At 48.1% G+C, this 17,170-nt stretch overlaps 1 protein-coding gene across 6 annotated transcripts; it reads right to left on the reverse strand.

The window, feature by feature from the left end:
- Nucleotides 1-5,063: 5,063 nt before the first annotated feature.
- NUDT1 (nudix hydrolase 1) lies at nt 5,064-17,150 on the reverse strand. Of its 6 annotated transcripts, none has more exons than XM_073553740.1 (4): nt 17,019-17,150; nt 6,955-7,111; nt 6,261-6,406; nt 5,064-6,069 (listed from the first exon to the last, which is right to left on the reverse strand). In XM_073553740.1, exons 2-4 carry the CDS (start codon nt 7,104-7,106, stop codon nt 5,897-5,899), a joined length of 471 nt encoding a protein of 156 aa, XP_073409841.1. In that variant the 5' UTR covers nt 7,107-7,111; nt 17,019-17,150; the 3' UTR covers nt 5,064-5,896. The 6 variants fall into 6 exon arrangements, with proteins under 6 accessions (XP_073409841.1, XP_073409843.1, XP_073409844.1 ...); XM_073553742.1 differs by having other exon boundaries at nt 6,955-7,114; nt 17,019-17,140; XM_073553743.1 differs by having other exon boundaries at nt 16,996-17,102.
- Nucleotides 17,151-17,170: the final 20 nt, after the last annotated feature.

Raw genomic sequence — 17,170 nt, forward strand, 5'->3', positions numbered from 1 at the left:
CTCCCTGTCGAGGGAGAACGGATTCCTGTCCCAGGACTTGAGGATGGCCAGTTGAAGGGGTCTGAGGTGAAACTGGGCAAACGGTACCGCCTCCATTGCTGCTGCCATCCTGCCAAGTACTCTCATGGCATACCGGAGAGATCTGGGGGACTTGCGGAGGAGTGTGTGAACTCCCAGACGGAGAGCCAGTGCCTTGTCTCTGGGGAGAATCACCAGACCCTTGGAGGTGTCGAATAACATCCCCAGGAAGGTCAGAGACTGACTCGGGGTAGTCGAGGACTTCTGTAAATTGACTAACCACCCCAGGCGCCTCAGAGTGTCGATCGTGATCGAGACGCTGACCTCGCAGTCCTTGAGGGTGGGGGCCTTGATGAGAAGGTCGTCCAGGTATGGAACGACTACTATGCCTCTGGAGTGCAGAACGTCCATGGTAGCTGCCATGACCTTTGTAAATGTTCTGGGAGCCGTGGCGAGACCGAACGGGAGGGCCACAAACTGGTAATGGTCTTGGTTGATTGCGAATCTGAGGAACCTCTGATGGGCGGGAGCAATCGGTATATGCAGGTATGCGTCCTGTATGTCTATGGAGGCGAGATATTCTCCTTTTTCCATGGACGCAACGATTGACCGGAGGGATTCCATGCGAAAGTGACGAACTCGAACATACTTGTTGAGTTGCTTGAGGTCTAGTATGGGTCGGACGCTGCCTCCTTTCTTGGGCACCACGAACAGGTTGGAGTAGAACCCTCGGAAGCGCTCTTCTGCTGGGACCGGCACTATGACTCCTGCTTGCCGGAGGGAAGAAACCGCTTGACGGAAGGCCTGAGCTTTGAGCGGGGATTTTGGAGGGACAGATGGAAAAAACCTGTGCGGTGGGCTGGTAGTAAACTCGATTTTGTATCCTGAAGACACTATTTCCTTGACCCACTTGTCGTCTGTAATAGGCAGCCAGACCTGCTGAAAGAGTAGCAGTCGTCCGCCTACAAGTGGGGTGTCTTCCGGAGGGCATGAGTCAAGATGAGGGAAAAGTCTGAGGTTTTCCTCCTTTAGATTTCGCTTGGCTTGCCTTTGACTGCCAGTTCCTGTCCGGCCTCTGTGCCGCACGTGTTGTCCCTGCGGGGGGAACGACTACGGTTTTGTGCTGGGCGTGAGACGGACCAGCCTGAAGAATTCCGAAAGGATCGGAAACGAGATTGATTACGTCTTTTAAACGTGTGTTTTGGTCTTAATTGAGGGAGGGAAGTACTTTTGCCCCCGGTAGCATTGGATATCATTGTATCCAGCTTTTCACCGAAAAGACGGCCACTGAAGTACGGGAGATTTGTTAGGGACTTTTTTGAGGCCGCATCCGCTTTCTATTCTCTTAGCCAGAGAATACGCCGGATTGTAATGGCGTTTGATGCTATTCCCGCTATTCCTCTTGCAGAGTCCAACGCTGCAAGGACCATGTAATCTGCCACCACTGCAATTTGCACCGCCTGGTCCGCCAGCTGAGGATTTGAAGCTTGAAGGCCCTTTTGCAATAGAGCAGCCCAAGCCATGATGGCCTTGGCTGCCCAAACTGAAGCAAATGCGGGAGCCAAAGAGGCACCTGCCGCTTCAAAGATTGAACGAGCCATGCGTTCGACTTGTCTGTCTGCCGTGTCCTTGAGGGTTGAACTATCCGGCAGCGAGAGAAGCGTTTGTGCTGCCAGCCTAGAGACTGGAGGGTCCACTTCAGGCGGATCTGTCCAATCCTTGGTGGTACCATGCTTCCAAATACTTGCGATTGGCGAATCTTTTCTCAGGCTGCGAAAAATGCTTAGAAAGGATTTTTTGAAATTCCGGGTGATTAGGGAAGACCTTCGATGTTTCTGAACACTTTCAAAGGAGATCTTGTGTTCTGGTGCATCCGGGGTTGGATCTGAAATGTCCAGCACCCGAAGGATGGAAGAGACGATATCCTCAACTATCGCAGTATTGCTAGGGGGACAAGGGAGCAGAGCGGGTCTCTGTTTCGTTATCTGAGTTGGAGTCACATATGCCCTCTGAGTCTTGCGCATCGCTAAGGAGCTCCCTAGCGGGCGAACTAGAGCGGAGGTTTTCCCTGGTCTGGGATTGTGGAGATCCGCATTGTCTTTCCCTATCAGGGGACGGCCTCGGTGACCTGGAGCCACTGTCTCTCTCCCTGGAGGGGGAAGGCCTATTGCTATGTGAGGACGCAGATGAACGCGACCTGTGGGTCCGCTTACGCCTCGAACTGTCGGAAGCGCCCTGCACGTGAGACCGGACGTCCCTTTGCTGGGTAACGTTCATAGCCGAGACATGACCCTGCAGAGCCTGCAGTAATGTGGAGGTCAGGTTATCTATGGACTGTGTCATAGACTGCGACATCTGAGTTGCCCATTCCGGCGCAGTAGCGGTCGCAGAAGCGTTGGTAGGGACTTCTTGGGGTTCTGCTCCGGTTTTTTGGGTACAGTCCCGGCAGTGCGGATACGTGCTGCCGCTGGGGAGAGTGACCTTGCAGGCTGTGCAGACTGCATAAAAGCAGTCTTGCCTGGTTCTTTTCTTTGAGCCCGACATAGTACCTAGGCTGATGAATAGAGGCCCTACAGGGGTATCTACGCAGAGGAAAAAGGAATAGGAGAGCGCTATATGGTATAGGAATTCACAGCTGAGTACCAAGGACCCAGCTGTGATCTTACCCCACCGGTGCTCCCCTGAGGTCCAGCGCTGATAAGCCCCACGTCCTGTGCCCCTCGGAGACTCTGTGCTGCCTTCCTCCAGGTGCAGCAAGATGGCCACCGGATTCTGAGGTGGAGAGGGAAAGGGGCGGAGAGCTGGAAAAGGGCGCGCTGGGCCATGTAAAAGCGCGCCCTTCCTACCTCGATCCGCCCCTTCTATGACACTGCAGTGTCATTTTCGTCATCCGGGGGGCGGGCCGGGGGGCGGGGAAAAGGCGGCGGCTTCGGCTAGGCCAAAGCCGCGGTCTAAATTAGAGGCCCGATGCCCAGGAAGGCTCCAGAGCGGCGCGGTAGTCCGGGAGGGGGTCGGATTTGCACCGGACCCCCCGGAATGGGCGACTGGCTAGCGGTGGGGGCAGCAGGGCTAGCGGTTCCTGTGTGGGGGGTCCCTGGAGCCACTGCTGCTGCAGAGGCAGGGGCGCAGAAAGCCCTGTCTCTGCTGTGCCACGTCTGCCTGCACCCTCCCCCGGCCCCAGCAGGATCCCACAGCTGGTCTGGGGTCCCTGGTGCAGAATGCTGTCGGTACTCCGACCCTACCTGCGACGTCTCAACCTAATGCCCCCAGCGGGGGATTAGGGAGGGTGCGTCTGTCACCGTCAGGGGGTCTTTATCCTTGCCTCAACCTCAACCCAGACCCTGAAGGGGGTTGGGGAAGGAGGGGGGGTCTCAACTTCGGACCAGTACCCGAGGGACTGGGGAAGGAGCGACATGGGGAACCGCCATCTCCACTTCAACTGGGCACCCCTAAAAAGGGGGCCAAGGAAGGAGCCATGCCGGGAGTCTCGCAGGAGACCCACTTTTCTTCATCTGTTCCGACGAAAGGAAAAAAAGGAAAAAAGGTGTGCCTCCTTGCGACACTAAGCAAAAACTGGAGAAGGCTAACGCCGTCCAGGGGTGTATACTGCAGAGGAGGAGCCAAAGTTAATCTTTTTCAGATTATGCATAGTGTCGCCTCCTAGTGGACAGCAGCATAACACCCACGGTTCTGTGTCCCCCAATAAGGCGACAGAGTAATACAACAATATCCCTCACCTATCTGTGGTTCTGTCCCACGCTGTATATTTCTGGGGATTAAAAGTTTTCAACCTGGATGGTGCGAAGACGCGATCATCTAGGCTGAGAACCACTCATGAATGAGTTGTTGCTACATCAGTGACTAGCGGTGACCTCATCGAGGTTACCTCTGGTCACTTCGACTACGTTCCCAGCCGGGCTGAACTGAGGAGACCTCAACACCATGAGAAAAAGACACTGCGTTCAGCTCAGTGAGTTTACTGCAGATCACCCTCTATTCTTGATAACCAGGCTTGCTGAAGCCGACAGCTGTCTGTTTTGCCTGGCTGGTTTTCAAAAATACAGTGGCATCCACAACGGTTTCTTTTTATTTATAGCGCAGGTGGCGGGTGATGAATACTCCCAACAGCCGCCTTCTTTCACACTTCTTAGCGGCAGCAGGTGTAGGCTGATGGGATTAATAGTCCTATCAGCTGCTGCTTGCTGTCACTTTGCATATAACTGATCATTCTCCCATGTTCACGCTGATCGTCGGCAGAGCAGGGGAGAATGATGCAAGCGGTCTTCAGCACCCAGCGCCGGGTAACAGAGCTAACTCTACCGCTGCTTCTCCGATGCTGGAACGTGTCTGTATCTCTGGGGTGCTAGCTGTAGCTTTGATAATCTCCTGCTGATAAAACACTGATTTTATCACTGGAGGACTAGTAAAACTGCTGTCATGTAGTCCTCCATATTCATGAGCCCTGTATAACCCCGCCCACACCACTGATTGGCAGCTTTTTGCACACTGCATAGCCAATCAGTGATGTGGGTGGGGTTATACAGGGCTCAGCATTCAGAGAACTGCAGCAGAGAAAACTGATTATCAAAATTACGGCAAGGAGCCTAGTAAGTGACACGGTGCTGGAATCAGGGTCTCTGCATTATGAGTCTATGAGATGGGGGAGCAGAAACCTGATGACAGATTCCCTGTAATGTTATCTAAACGGTACAAGTGCCCTATGGCTTTATGCGTATAAGGCTAGGCTTACATGGGAGTTCTTGGGAGGATTAAGTACAGTAGAACTGCTCCAAAAATGCCTGCCAATACTCATTGATGTGGATCTTTGAAGCAGATCTGCGTCAAAATCAATGTTTAAAAAAAAAAAAAAAAATCTTGGTGTGAACATACACTTACTGTACCAGCAAAGTGAATGAGCTGCAGCACACGTGTGATCACAAGTGCTGTGGTCATGCATGCGCACTTCCACTTTCCATTAGTCAGACAGCAGGAGATAAATGTTATTTTGTAGGATAATATCCAAAACACATTAAGAGAACCATAGAGAGAGATCACATCAGTTTATTGAAGTCAACAATAGAACTGTAGACAAAACCAGATTATGCAGATGACTTATCTAAAATAAAACCGCTAGAGGATTGTATTAATCAGTGGTCACGGGCTAATACCAAAGCCGAGAATTCTCAAAATCGGCCTAAAAGGAAAAGGAGACAGATGCCCCAAGGGACCAATCAGATTATAGCTCTTATTTTTCAAGAGCTCTTTTGAAAATTAAAGGAGTAATCTGATTGGTTGCTATGGGCAACTGCTTCACCAAAGTGTTGCCATCTTGGATTATATAGTAAAGTGCTACTGCCAAAGAGGCGGTCTCATAAAATAAAAACCGTCACCTTCGTCCCTATGGATTCTAGACTATGGTGTGTTCCATATGTGTTATACGGGCACATTTTTGGGCCACTATCATGACTTATACTAAACGCCACAGATCCCTGTGGTGCACATGGCTTTTTTCGGCAGTCCCATATGGGATGAGAATGGAGCATGACCATCTACACATTGTATCTGGTATTGCCACCAAGCTGCAATACTATGCGTAGCCTGGAGACTGGAGTGGCGCTGTTTGTGGGATGAAGCATTGATCCAGGGAACTGGTCTGATTGCCTTATGGACTTGCAGTTTTTCCCCTACTATGGGGCAATTAAGAAAAAAAACCCCATCAGGCAGATGCTTCAACACAAAGGTCTTCAAAACCATCATGGACAACCCCATAAACTGGTGGTCGGGTCAATAACGCGACCATATTACTAGGCGAAACTAACCTAATTGTGCAAAAGAAAAAACCTACAAAACGCTTCTTCACCAGCATAAAACCTCTCGATCAAACATCATCTACTTCTTCCAGGTTGTAGTCCAGAATTTTATCATGTCCCTCAAACTTGAAATAAGCCAAGAATTTCTTCTTCTGCAACAAGAGGGGCAACCATATGCAGTCATCCGGCCACATGCCGTCATAAGGGATCTGGTCTAATGAGAACCACTTGGGACGCATTTCTAAAAAAAAAAACAACAAAATTTAGAGGGGTTATATAAAATGTTAGCAGTAGCGCCACTCATTTATAGGCGGTGCCTGGTATTGCAGGTTGGCCACTTTTACAGAACCGGGAGGGGGCAGATATCCGAGGAACCCGTCAGATTGGAGCCGGCATTGGGAAGGGGGTAAAATGCCGACCTCTTGTATTCACCTTCGCTCTCAGCTGGTTCTCCTCTAAACTCATCTGCTCGGAAAATATGGACGTCCAACAACTCGGTGCTGCCGACAAACTCAAATTTGATGTTGCCGATTTTCTGGAGGGAGTCGGTTGTCAGGCCGCTTTCTTCCCAGAGTTCCCTGCACAGAGAAATAAGATGAAAGTACATTATAATCATGGAGTTTGCAATACAGAATTGTCAATATCTCAGAAGAAATCCTATTTACGATGCACTATGACCCCTTTATGACGTTAAAGGGGACGGCGACTTGTCCTAAAAATTCTCCTTGCCTCGTTCCTTAGCACAGCAAAGCCCCACGATCATGAATGGTGACGGTACACGCAGGAAACGGCAGGAGATTGTGATTGCATCCTCTTCTGTGCTGGTGATGAAAACATTTGCACGTGCGCCGATGCAGGAGAATTGGCCGGCTGCGGCGGTGCAAAAGAAAAGTAGCCAACCCCTTTACATATTTAATGGTGCCCAATGAACTTAAAGGGGATCTTCCTGGAAGTGGTGTTGAAACAAGTGCAGGTCCTAGTGGTGGACCCCTCATCTACCAGACATTTATGACCCCTAATTCCACGTGGATGAGCTACTCCCAACCCCCAGTTGTCCCATCCAACCGATTCATGTCAATAGGAGCTGTAGATGGGTAAGTATTTGTTATCCAGACCCTTAATTCACCTTTTCGCAGCTTCCTCGATTGTTTCTCCTTGCTGTACTTTGCCACCAAACCCATTCCACCGGCCGGCACCAAAGCCACGTTTCTTCATGCCCAGCAGGATTCTTTGCGGCTGGACCACCAGGACCAGAGTGAGCAGCTTAGATGTGAACATGGCTTCTGCTGAGACATAATGAGGATTTATGAACGAGACGGTGCACACCCTGCATAGTTCACCAGGTTAGACCTTATACACACACCATTAATTAGCGGACCCGTCCCCACATTGTGCTTTCATAAACGCGGCCACGCGATCGTATCAAAGATCGGCGCTAAATTCAGCTGCCTCTGCTGACGTCACGTCGACAGAGCAACGGCTTCTTTCCCGCCCTGCTCTGTCGACAGGCCCGCCGATGTCATGCTGATTGACAGCAGGCTCCCCCAGTAAGGTAGCGGGGATCTGACTGTCAATCAGCATGACCTCGGCACGCTCGCCCTGTCAACACATATCCAGCAGAACGGAAAAGAACTTGCTGATCTGTCGACGTGACGTCAGCAGAGGCAGCTGAATCGCAGGCAGGAGCGGTTTGTGCCGGCAAAGAACGGCGCCTGGTACAACAGGCAGGTGGATAGCAACTACCTGCCTATGACTGTTTAGACCTAATTTGAAAAAGACAAATACTGTAGGAATTAATTATATATAGTGTGAACATATAATCCCTATAAAACTCATTTATTTCATAAATATAAAAACCACCAATTTCCCAGTGAAACCAAGGCAAATGCCCCAATAAAAAGACCTGAACTGAGATGCTGCAAGGCCCTGCAATACAACTTTCTGATACCTTCCTATCCGTGGCGGTTGGCACCCTAGGGATCCCGATTTTTTGGCGCCCCCACTCAGCGAGGACTGTCCCTCACTGCCCTGCCGGTCCCTGATATCAAAGGTATGAAAACAATGACCGATAGTGCAGAGATGAATAGTACAAAATGCCCTAAACTAATGCAAGCAATCCTAGAAAAAATGGAATTAAAAATACCACATAATGACATCAGGGTCCATAGTAATGTAACAAAATATAGCCTGACAATAGAGCATATATACGAATAAAGTGACCACTTATCATTTGTGGAGTACCCCAACGCGTTTCCCCGCAACAGCGGTTCATCAGGAGGCAAGAGAGATAGAAACGGTGTCCATCATGTCAGATATCAGGATGAGATGGCAAACGCTGTCAGAGGAGGCCGACCTTATAAAGCCCCCGTCAATACACATGGAAACGCCTACCCAATCAGGCGTTTGAATCACCAAAGGGAAGAATATTTAGTCCCATAATTACTGCAAAAAGTAACTCACATGTGTGCACCTGGATGAACGATGCCGTAAAGCCCCCGCTAGATGCTCCAACGTGGAGCGCAAACAACATGGCTGCGGGAGCTTCCGGTATCCATGCACGTCATAGATCACAGTGCGCATGCCCGGAAGCTAGTACCCATAACGCGGAGCCAGAAACAAAGATCAGGACTGCGCATGCTCAAACATTTTTTTTATTTAGTTGTGCGCTAGATTCCAATTCATCAGGCATAAAGAGAAGCGAAGAACATCCAAACCGCACAGAACCACAAAAACATGGTATGGCAGGCAAACAAATAGATGGACACTTCAAATTTGCGGCACACTCAAACGCTAATTATATGATATATATTAGTGCCTGACTAACAGGTCTACAAAATAGATGTAAAGCAGAGTGTACAAATGGGACATTTGGATGTTCTTCGCTTCTCTTTATGCCTGATGAATTGGAATCTAGCGCACAACTAAAAAATGTTTGAGCATGCGCAGTCCTGATCTTTGTTTCTGGCTCCACGTTATGGGTACTAGCTTCCGGGCATGCGCACTGTGGTCTATGACGTGCATGGATACCGGAAGCTCCCGCGGCCATGTTGTTTGCGCTCCACGTCGGAGCGTCTAGCGGGGGCTTTACGGCATCGTTCATCCAGGAGCACACATGAGTTACTTTTTGCGGTAATTATGGGACTAAATATTCTTCCCTTTGGTGATTCAAACGCCTGATTGGGTAGGTGTTTCCATGTGTATTGACGGGGGCTTTATAAGGTCGGCCTCCTCTGACAGCGTTTGCCATCTCATCCTGATACCTGACATGATGGACACCGTTTCTATCTCTCTTGCCTCCTGATGAACCGCTATTGCGGGGAAACGCGTTGGGGTACTCCACAAATGATAAGTGGTACTCCACAAATGATAAGTGGTCACTTTATTCGTATATATGCTCTATTGTCAGACTATATTTTGTTACATTACTATGGACCCTGATGTCATGATGTGGTATTTTTAATTCCATTTTTTCTGGGATTGCTTGCAATAGCTTAGGGCATTTTGTACTCTTCATCTCTGCACTATCGGTCATTGTTTTCATCAGGGACCGGCAGGGCAGTGAGGGACAGTCCTCGCTGAGTGGGGGCACCCAAAAAAAAAAAAAAAAAAATCGGGATCCCTAGGGTGCCAACCGCCACGGATAGGAAGGTATCAGAAAGTTGTATTGCAGGGCCTTGCAGCATCTCAGTTCAGGTCTTTTTATTAGGGCATTTGCCTTGGTTTCACTGGGAAATTGGTGGTTTTTATATTTATGAAATAAATGAGTTTTATAGGGATTATATGTTCACACTATGAGTGTTTAGGCACTTTTTTTTTTTTTTTTTACAAAGTCCTGGATATCCCCTTTAAATTCTCCATCGTCTCCATTCTGTGTCCACTGTAATCAGACTGCACCCGGATGATAGACTTGTATGAGTGCGCATGATCTGATTGTCACAAGTACTCTCAGCATGCTGATTGTTTTCTCGTGCCAAATCGGCATGCAAAAAAAAAAAAAACAAAAAAAAAAACACTGCTCGGCACTGCCCCATAGTATAATATTGGTCCGAGTGCTATCTAATGAAACGTAGCATGTTGGCCATGTTATACGCTTGTGTGAGCGAGCCTTTACAGACAGCAGCAGGGAGGGGTAGGGGATTGCGCACATTTCAGCAATTGAGAGTGGATAAAGGCACTATAGTCTCAGAGAGGGCAGAAAAAAATAACAGGCTGCAGAAAAGGAGGAAAGCACATGAAGAGGAAATAAGTGCAGGATAGAAGCTGTGCTGATATGTGAGCTAAAGACAACAGCAGCACTCTGGAAACACAGAGACCTCACATCCAGCCTGTATTACAGGGAATGACAGTCCCACTAGAGAAAAATCTGAAACTTAGATGAGGCTGCACATTACACATCAGGGGTTCTCAAAATGAAAAGGAAGGAAATTATGGACTGAAACTTAGTGATTATCTTTTGGAAAAAAAAAATTGCACTAACATATGTTAAAATTATTATTTCCATGTCATCCGTGTCCACAGCATCCAGAGCCTCTCATTTCCGCATCAGAAACAGAGAGATGCCTCAGGAGATATTGTGCACAGGTGTAATAGGCTAGAACACAACCCGTTAACAATACCACCTGAAAGTCTGACGGTTGCCCCTGAAAGTGCCCAGCCTGGCGCACATAGGAGTTTCTCAGTGTCCAAAGCAGGAACAAGAGACGCTGCAGACTTGAGGCTTGGGTGCCCCCCCATTCTCATAATCAACTGATACTGAAATATGAAGCATGTCTGATGCTGCTTCATTCAGCGTCTAGGAGACATAACTACATGGAGTGGGCATTTTCATCAGTGCCATAGACTTTGAATGGTGCAGCCGGATGCCCGGGCGACCAGCTGCTCCTCGTTTCCATAGCCCATGGAGAACCAGGAAAGGAAAGCAGATATAAGGCTCCCATTTTAGCATTTGGTAGGACTCTTATCTAACATAGGATAGCATTGGTGATCATTAGTGATAAGTTAACGTGCTGGGGATAAGGTGACTCTAACATATTATTCAAGCATGCCGAAGACACTCAGCACCTGAGCATGCTCAGATAACACCTTATCCCAGCACTTTCGCTCATCACTAACTTATTAAAAGATTGTTCTCACTTGTCTTCAGGAGCGCTCTGCTCCTCTGCCTCTCAGCTTCTTGCTTGCTGGGGGCACTGAGCTCCTGAAGACAGACAGCTTGGACCATATTAAATAAAGCACTATACAAAAAATATAAATCTTAATAGCTATAAAATATTCCTGACATAGGACATATCAGTGTGCCAGGTTCCGGGTACAGAGCAAGCTTAAAGGGCTTGTCTAGGTTTTGCATGAAAGTCTGCAGTCGCTCTCTGTGACTGCAGACTTATGAGTCCCTCATAGCACGCTCATTGCACACTGTCAGGATTCTCCGGTGTGGGCGGCGAAACCGGGCAGTCACATGACTGCTGGTATGCGACACGCGCACTCCTAGCCACATTCAGACTAGACATGATAGTGACCACAGACTTTCATGACAACCCCAGATCCATGATGGCTGCTGTTTAACCATTTAAATGCGGCTGCAAATCCGATGGCGCATTTACATGGCCTAGTTACATGGAACAATCATTCAGCTATAGATATATATAATATATATATACACACACACACTAGCTGAAGAGCCTGGCGCTGCCCGGGCATAGAAACTAACTGTGGTTAGTTATAACATATTATAATTATCCTCCATCCCATAGTCCCATGCCCATATACCCATCATACATATGCACCGTCCCATAGGCCCGTGCCCATATACCCATCATACATATCCTCCATCCCATAGTCCCGTGCCCATATACCCATCATACATATGCACCGTCCCATAGGCCCGTGCCCATATACCCATCATACACATCCTCCATCCCATAGTCCCGTGCCCATATACCCATCATACATATGCACCGTCCCATAGGCCCGTGCCCATATACCCATCATACATATGCACCGTCCCATAGGCCCGTGCCCATATACCCATCATACATATGCACCGTCCCATAGTCCCGTGCCCATATACCCATCATACATATCCTCCATCCCATAGTCCCGTGCCCATAAACCCATAATACATATATATCCTCCATCCCATAGTCCTGTGCCCATATACCCATAATACATATATATCCTCCATCCCATAGTCCCGTGCCCATATACCCATCATATAAAGCTCAACAAAAGGATGATTTGTAAGGCAGTAATTGTATTAAATATAACAAAATAAGTTTATTAGAAAACAGTTTAAAAAACATATGCCAAGAAATGGGGAAAGAAGGGAGTGGGCTATAGGCTCACCGCCATGATCATAAATCAACATGCATAGCCAGTCAACAGACAGTACAATAATATATAAGAGGAGATGATAGTGTCTGCTATGAATAGTCTAATCAACATAATGTCATAATATCACAGACAATTGTAAAAATAATTATTACAAATAAGACCCTCATCTCCACATGATAGTAACACCTGTGTACCCTAGGTAACATATAGCCAAATGGCGTAGCAGAAAAAATTCCTTTCCTAATGATGAAATTACCTCCAAGGAATAACACAGAAGTACCGCTGTCAGCTGGGGGCGGTACCTCTGTGTTATCCCTTGGAGGTAATTTCATCATTAGGAAAGGAATTTTTTCTGCTACGCCATTTGGCTATATGTTACCTAGGGTACACAGGTGTTACTATCATGTGGAGATGAGGGTCTTATTTGTAATAATTATTTTTACAATTGTCTGTGATATTATGACATTATGTTGATTAGACTATTCATAGCAGACACTATCATCTCCTCTTATATATTATTGTACTGTCTGTTGACTGGCTATGCATGTTGATTTATGATCATGGCGGTGAGCCTATAGCCCACTCCCTTCTTTCCCCATTTCTTGGCATATGTTTTTTAAACTGTTTTCTAATAAACTTATTTTGTTATATTTAATACAATTACTGCCTTACAAATCATCCTTTTGTTGAGCTTTATCTGTATTTTGATGATAGGCGTATTTAATCCATATGCACATGATCTATGCGATTTATTGGCAAATATCATGTGTATTCGTCTGGTTTGTTGGCCATATACCCATCATACATATCCACCATCCCATAGTCCCGTGCCCATATACCCATCATACATATCCTCCATCCCATAGTCCCGTGCCCATATACTCATCATACATATTCACCATCCCATAGTCCCGTGCCCATATACTCATCATACATATTCTCCATCTCATAGTCCCGTGCCCATATACCCATCATACATATCCTCCATCCCATAGTCCCGTGCCCATATACTCATCATACATATTCTCCATCTCATAGTCCCGTGCCCATATACCCATCATACATATCCTCCATCCCATAGTCCCGTGCCCATATACTCATCATACATATTCACCATCCCATAGTCCCGTGCCCATATACTCATCATACATATTCTCCATCTCATAGTCCCGTGCCCATATACCCATCATACATATCCTCCATCCCATAGTCCCGTGCCCATATACTCATCATACATATTCTCCATCTCATAGTCCCGTGCCCATATACCCATCATACATATCCTCCATCCCATAGTCCCGTGCCCATATACTCATCATACATATTCTCCATCTCATAGTCCCGTGCCCATATACCCATCATACATATCCTCCATCCCATAGTCCCGTGCCCATATACTCATCATACATATTCACCATCCCATAGTCCCGTGCCCATATACTCATCATACATATTCTCCATCTCATAGTCCCGTGCCCATATACCCATCATACATATCCTCCATCCCATAGTCCCGTGCCCATATACTCATCATACATATTCTCCATCTCATAGTCCCGTGCCCATATACCCATCATACATATCCTCCATCCCATAGTACCGTGCCCATATACCCATCATACATATCCTCCATCCCATAGTCCCGTGCCCATATACCCATCATACATATCCACCATCCCATAGTCCCGTGCCCATATACTCATCATACATATCCACCATCCCATAGACCCGTGCCCATATACTCATCATACATATCCACCATCCCATAGTCCCGTGCCCATATACTCATCATACATATCCACCATCCCATAGACCCGTGCCCATATACTCATCATACATATCCACCATCCCATAGACCCGTGCCCATATACTCATCATACATATCCACCATCCCATAGTCCCGTGCCCATATACTCATCATACATATCCACCATCCCATAGACCCGTGCCCATATACTCATCACACATATCCTCCATCCCATAGTCCCGTGCCCATATTCCCATCATACATATCCTCCATCCCATAGTCAACCATTATGTTTATCATAATGAGGGGCGGAGCTTGATACACACACACTTTTTCCCCAGTATGTAGATAGGGGCAAAATTGTTTGGTAAATTGTAAAGCGCAGGGTTCAAATTTCGCCTCACAACATAGCTTAGGATGCTCTCGGGGTCCAGACGTGTGACTGGGCCAAATTTTATGGCTGTAGCTGCGACGGTGCGGATGCCAATCCCGGACATACACACACACACATACATATACACACACACATACATACAGGCCCGGATTGGCAATATAACCAACCGGGCATTTTCCCGCTGGGCCGCAGCGCCCGATCATCTGGCCGCTTGCCAGCTGCTGCGGCCACTGTTGCTCCTGCTGCCGGCATGGCGGTGATAGTTTTCAAGTTCCTCCCGCACTGCAGGGAGATAAGCCGCCACGCACCCCATCCTCGCCTTAGCATGAGACCCCCGCCGCAGCCACTCACAGTGTCGCTTGCCTTCTCTGTTCGCAGGACCTGTGATGAGGTCACAGGAGGGGAGGAGTCAGGGGTCACATGATCAGGAGCCTTTGTCCAGACCCCTGATCATGTGAACCCTGACTCCGCCCCTCCTGTGACCTCATCACAGGTCCTGTGCGCTCAGCCTTGCCACTTGGTGTCTGCAAGACTTTGCTGTGCTGTTGGCTGTTGTCATGGTGCTGGATGAGATAAGTATGTGTGGGGTCAGGAGGGGTTTACAGGGTAGATGTAGCAGAGCTGTATGTGTATGGGGTGTACTGAGCGGAGCCGTGTGTGCACGAGGTGTACGGAACGGAGCCGCGTGTGTACGAAGTGTACGGAGAGGAGCCGCGTGTGTACGAAGTGTACGGAGAGGAGCCGCGTGTGTACGAAGTGTACGGAAAGGAGCCGCGTGTGTACGAAGAGGAGCCGCGTGTGTACGAAGTGTACGGAGAGGAGCCGCGTGTGTACGAAGTGTACGGAGAGGAGCCGCGTGTGTACGAAGTGTACGGAGAGGAGCCGCGTGTGTACGAAGTGTACGGAGAGGAGCCGCAGGTGTACGGAGAGGAGCCGCGTGTGTACGAGGTGTACGGAGCGGAGCCGCGTGTGTACGAAGTGTACGGAGCGGAGCCGCGTGTGTTCGAGGTGTACGGAGAGGAGCCGCGTGTGTTCGAGGTGTACGGAGAGGAGCTGCGTGTGTTCGAGGTGTACGGAGCGGAGCCGCGTGTGAATGGGGTATATGGAGCGGAGCCGTGTGTGTACGGGATGTACGGAGCGGAGCCAAGTGTGTACGAAGCATACAAAGCAGGCTTTTCCCATGGACACAGGAGTACATGGCGGAGCCCCGAGGAGCATTTTAAAACTCACACATGACGTTCCACCGGAAGTGATGTGCTGGAAGCTGACCGGAAATGAGATAATTTCTTAAGGAGATTGTAACAGAACCAGGAATGCTTCAGATCCATCACCGTGTCCTCCTCCGACAGCGCAGACAGCAGGATCGCCATGGAATCGGGGATGCCGGCCACGTGAGCGGATCATGATATGTCCTGCACCGGGAGGCTCAGGTGGGCACTACAATGGGAGCCGGGCTGCTATAGTATCTTTATAGAATCTTTCTTTATTTCTTTCTCTGTTCTTTCTTTCTCATTCTCTGTTCTTTCTTTCTCTAATCTTTCTTTTTTCTTTCTCTCTCTGTTCTTTCTTTCCACTCTTTCTTTTTCCTCTCTTTCTTTCTCTCTCTATTCTCTCTGTTCTTTCTTTCCCCTCTTTCTTTCTCTCTGTTATTTCTTTCTTCCCCCTCTTTCTTTCTCTTTTTTCTCTCTCTGTTTTCTCTCTTCCTTAGTGCCAGTCAGTGTGCCCATAATGCCAGCCACTGTGCCCTTAGTACCAGTCAGTGTGATCAGCAGTGCTAAATGGGTGCGATTAGGCGTGGACAAGGGTGTGGCTAGTTGCGGAATGGGTGTGGCCGGGGCGTGGCCTAAAATTTGCAGCAGCAAGTCTTTCTCCCTCTTTCCCTTCCTCAAAAGTTGGGAGGTATGATAGGGGCGGCTATGACCAGGGGGTCTGGTTGCCCAATAGAGAGCAGTTCTGCCAGGAATTCTGTCACCGTGCGTACAAAAGGGGACAGAGATTTGGGAGGAGTACTGTACCTAAAAGCAATAAATAGGACTGAGCTGAAATACTGGGCACAGCTGTGACTACATGTTATATAGTCGTGTTAATCTCCTCTCACTTCTTGTAATCTACAAGTGTACAAAGATATTATATAGTCACCATGTGACTAGTGGGCCTGTGTAACTTCAAATGCCAGGGCTGAATTTTAGTCCCAGTCCGGCCCTGCACACGCATACACACACACACACATACATACACACACACATACACATATATACACACACACACACACACACACACACATATACACATACACACACATATATACACACACACACACACACACACACACACACACACACACACACACACACACACACATACACACACACACTTGAGCTTTATATATTAGATATATATAAAATATCCCTTAACGCAGTTTAAAGAAAAAACCTATAAAAATTCAATTTATTAGAACCGTCCGCTAATCCTGGCGGCTTCTTTTTTTCTTCTGTTTTGCATCACTTGTCAGTCGCTGTCCATCTCCCCCAAATAAAATACAATAAAAAGTTATCAAACTATCGTCCAAAACTTGCATCAATTAACACAACAGTACAGCTATGGGGACTGATAAATTTAGAGTTCTGAAGGGGTTAACTCAAATCTGCCACCCCGTGCCTGCGGTGGAGGCAGCACCACGTATGACCCCCACATACCGCGCAGGGCTGGACGTCTTTACCTTTGCGGTGTCTCCTGTGTGTGAAATGAATGTGAACAGTCCCGGACACTCACACGTGAGATTCTCCCGCGGTAACTGAGGAGAAGCCGATCACGTGACCCGGCCGCCATGTTAGGTGAGGGCAGCTGCTTCCCTCTGTCAGAATTGTTATA

Source organism: Dendrobates tinctorius, unplaced genomic scaffold (genome assembly GCF_039654945.1).
Source record: "Dendrobates tinctorius isolate UK_male_01 unplaced genomic scaffold, ASM3965494v1 ptg000202l, whole genome shotgun sequence".
NCBI classification, from domain to species: Eukaryota; Metazoa; Chordata; class Amphibia; order Anura; family Dendrobatidae; genus Dendrobates; species Dendrobates tinctorius.

Bases quoted from the DNA above. Each gene is read 5' to 3' on its own strand.
- NUDT1 (XM_073553739.1), bottom strand. From the start codon at position 14,626: ATGCTAAGGCGAGGATGGGGTGCGTGGCGGCTTATCTCCCTGCAGTGC. The intron at 6,407-6,954 runs GTGAATTAAGGG...TTCTCTGTGCAG, and splicing joins ATCGAGGAAGCTGCGAAAAG to GGAACTCTGGGAAGAAAGCG. The intron at 6,070-6,260 runs GTGAATACAAGA...TTTTTTTTTTAG, and splicing joins AGAACCAGCTGAGAGCGAAG to AAATGCGTCCCAAGTGGTTC.